General features: G+C 42.2%; 1 protein-coding gene across 1 annotated transcript; it reads right to left on the reverse strand.

Annotated features, from left to right (window-relative positions):
- Window positions 1–1,079: 1,079 nt before the first annotated feature.
- Window positions 1,080–1,640, reverse strand: LOC121854922 (casein kinase 1-like protein 4). Its single transcript, XM_042349732.1, has one exon. The coding sequence runs from the start codon at window positions 1,638–1,640 to the stop codon at window positions 1,080–1,082; it is 561 nt and encodes a 186-aa protein (XP_042205666.1).
- Between the last annotated feature and the right edge of the window lie 203 nt (window positions 1,641–1,843).

A 1,843-nucleotide genomic window follows, 5' to 3' on the forward strand; every position in this document is an offset into this window, starting at 1 on the left:
CTACATATAACACCATGTATCATCACTACATATAACAACATCCATCATCATTACATATAACAACATCCATCATCACTACATATAACACCATCCATCATCACTACATATAACACCATCCATCATCACTACATTTAACACCATCCATCATCACTACATATAACACCATCCATCATCACTACATATAACACCATCCATCATCACTACATATAACAACATACTGGTTTTCTCGAACTGTCACCATAGAATTTAGGTGTTGGGCTTCGACGGGTAAAACACTATACGAATTATTGTCGGAGGTAACGTCTGCCAGGACGGCCTCTATCATGCTCATTACTTCTCGTTTATTATTTAATTCCACTGTACTAAAATAAATTGAGGGACTTGGAATCACTTCAACATTGTCATAATATACCGATGTATTTCTTGTTTGAGATGATGTAAGGTTGATGGTGGCTGCTGTCGATGATGACGAATGCGATGATCGTGGTGACGGTGGGCGGTATAAAAGTTGTTGGGAAAAGAATTGTTGTTGTCTTTTAGTAACTGGAATTAGCGAAGAGTTATGCAAAAAACATTTATGTTTGTGTTTCACCGGTTGTTGATATTGATGAGGATAATGAGCCTCTATTTCACCGACCGAGTTACTAACTGATTGTTCGGTTATTTGTTTAGTCTTAGTTTGTCTGTTCAACATAATGATACCGTAATCTGTATATATTCTTGTTGAAAAACGCAACCGGAATATAATAATTAAGATACCTTACCAATGTATTTATAGTAAAACAAAACAATATAAAAAAAACTCTCCAAAAATCATTAACCCTGCACCCTGGGAAAAAAAAATATATAAGATAACAAAAACACTACCTATATTTTATTGTTTACACTGTATAGTTTTTTATTCAAGTGCCTGTGGGGAGTGTTGAAAATCCTAGGCTACTTTCTCAAACGGAAGAAAAACAAGAGCTCCACAGAAAACGCAAATTTTTTTTAACAATTGGTGTTTTAATGCGGAGGCTATACTGCCAGTATAGCCTCCGCCGTAACTGGATGTGTTGTAGGTCCATCCGGTCGAAAAGCTAGTACGAATCATCGTTGGGCAATATGCGTTCACTGAGTCCCACGTCAATGAGGTGACAGGTGTAAGGTGAAGTGGAGGTGTCGATGATGACGTTGCCTTCGTGGAGGTCCATGTGGGCGTAACCAGCAGCGTGAAACTCAGCGAGGGCAACGCGGGTTGCGTCGCAGGCCTTCTGGCCATGGTGGACGTCAAACTTAAAACTCGTTAGAATCGAATCTAAGAGCACGCCCCGGCAGTACTGCATGACGATGGCGTTGGGCTCGGTTGTGACGCCGTACAAGAGAGGCGCGCCCCCAGCCCCGGCCAGCTCGTGTAGGACGCGGGCCTCCTTGGTGTTGGCCTCGCCGGAATGGAGGATCTTCACTACCACCTCCGTCACGTCCCCATTGCCTAGGGTGAGCTGACCATAGTGGCTCACCCCGAACGCACCGGCGCCAACATTTCGTACAAGACGAAGGCTGTCCCAGGTGAGCTGAGGTAGATCAGTTCCTCCACTGGTGGAGGTGGTGGAGCTGGAGGAGTTGTGGCAAATATTATTGAGTTGAACAAGAGAAGTCATCTTGGTCCTGTGATGGTTTTTGTCCTTCTCGAACAATTATTTATATGATTACAAATCGAATCTTAAGGTAAACTCTGAATTTGAGGAGTAAGATACATAATGAGGTTGGAATATTGAACATAACAGTAGTGAGATCTATATCTACATCACTACAAATAACACCACCCATCACCACTATACTTAACACCATCCATCATCACTAC

Source organism: Homarus americanus, unplaced genomic scaffold, assembly GCF_018991925.1.
Source record: "Homarus americanus isolate GMGI-L3 unplaced genomic scaffold, GMGI_Hamer_2.0 scaffold18140, whole genome shotgun sequence".
NCBI classification, from domain to species: Eukaryota; Metazoa; Arthropoda; class Malacostraca; order Decapoda; family Nephropidae; genus Homarus; species Homarus americanus.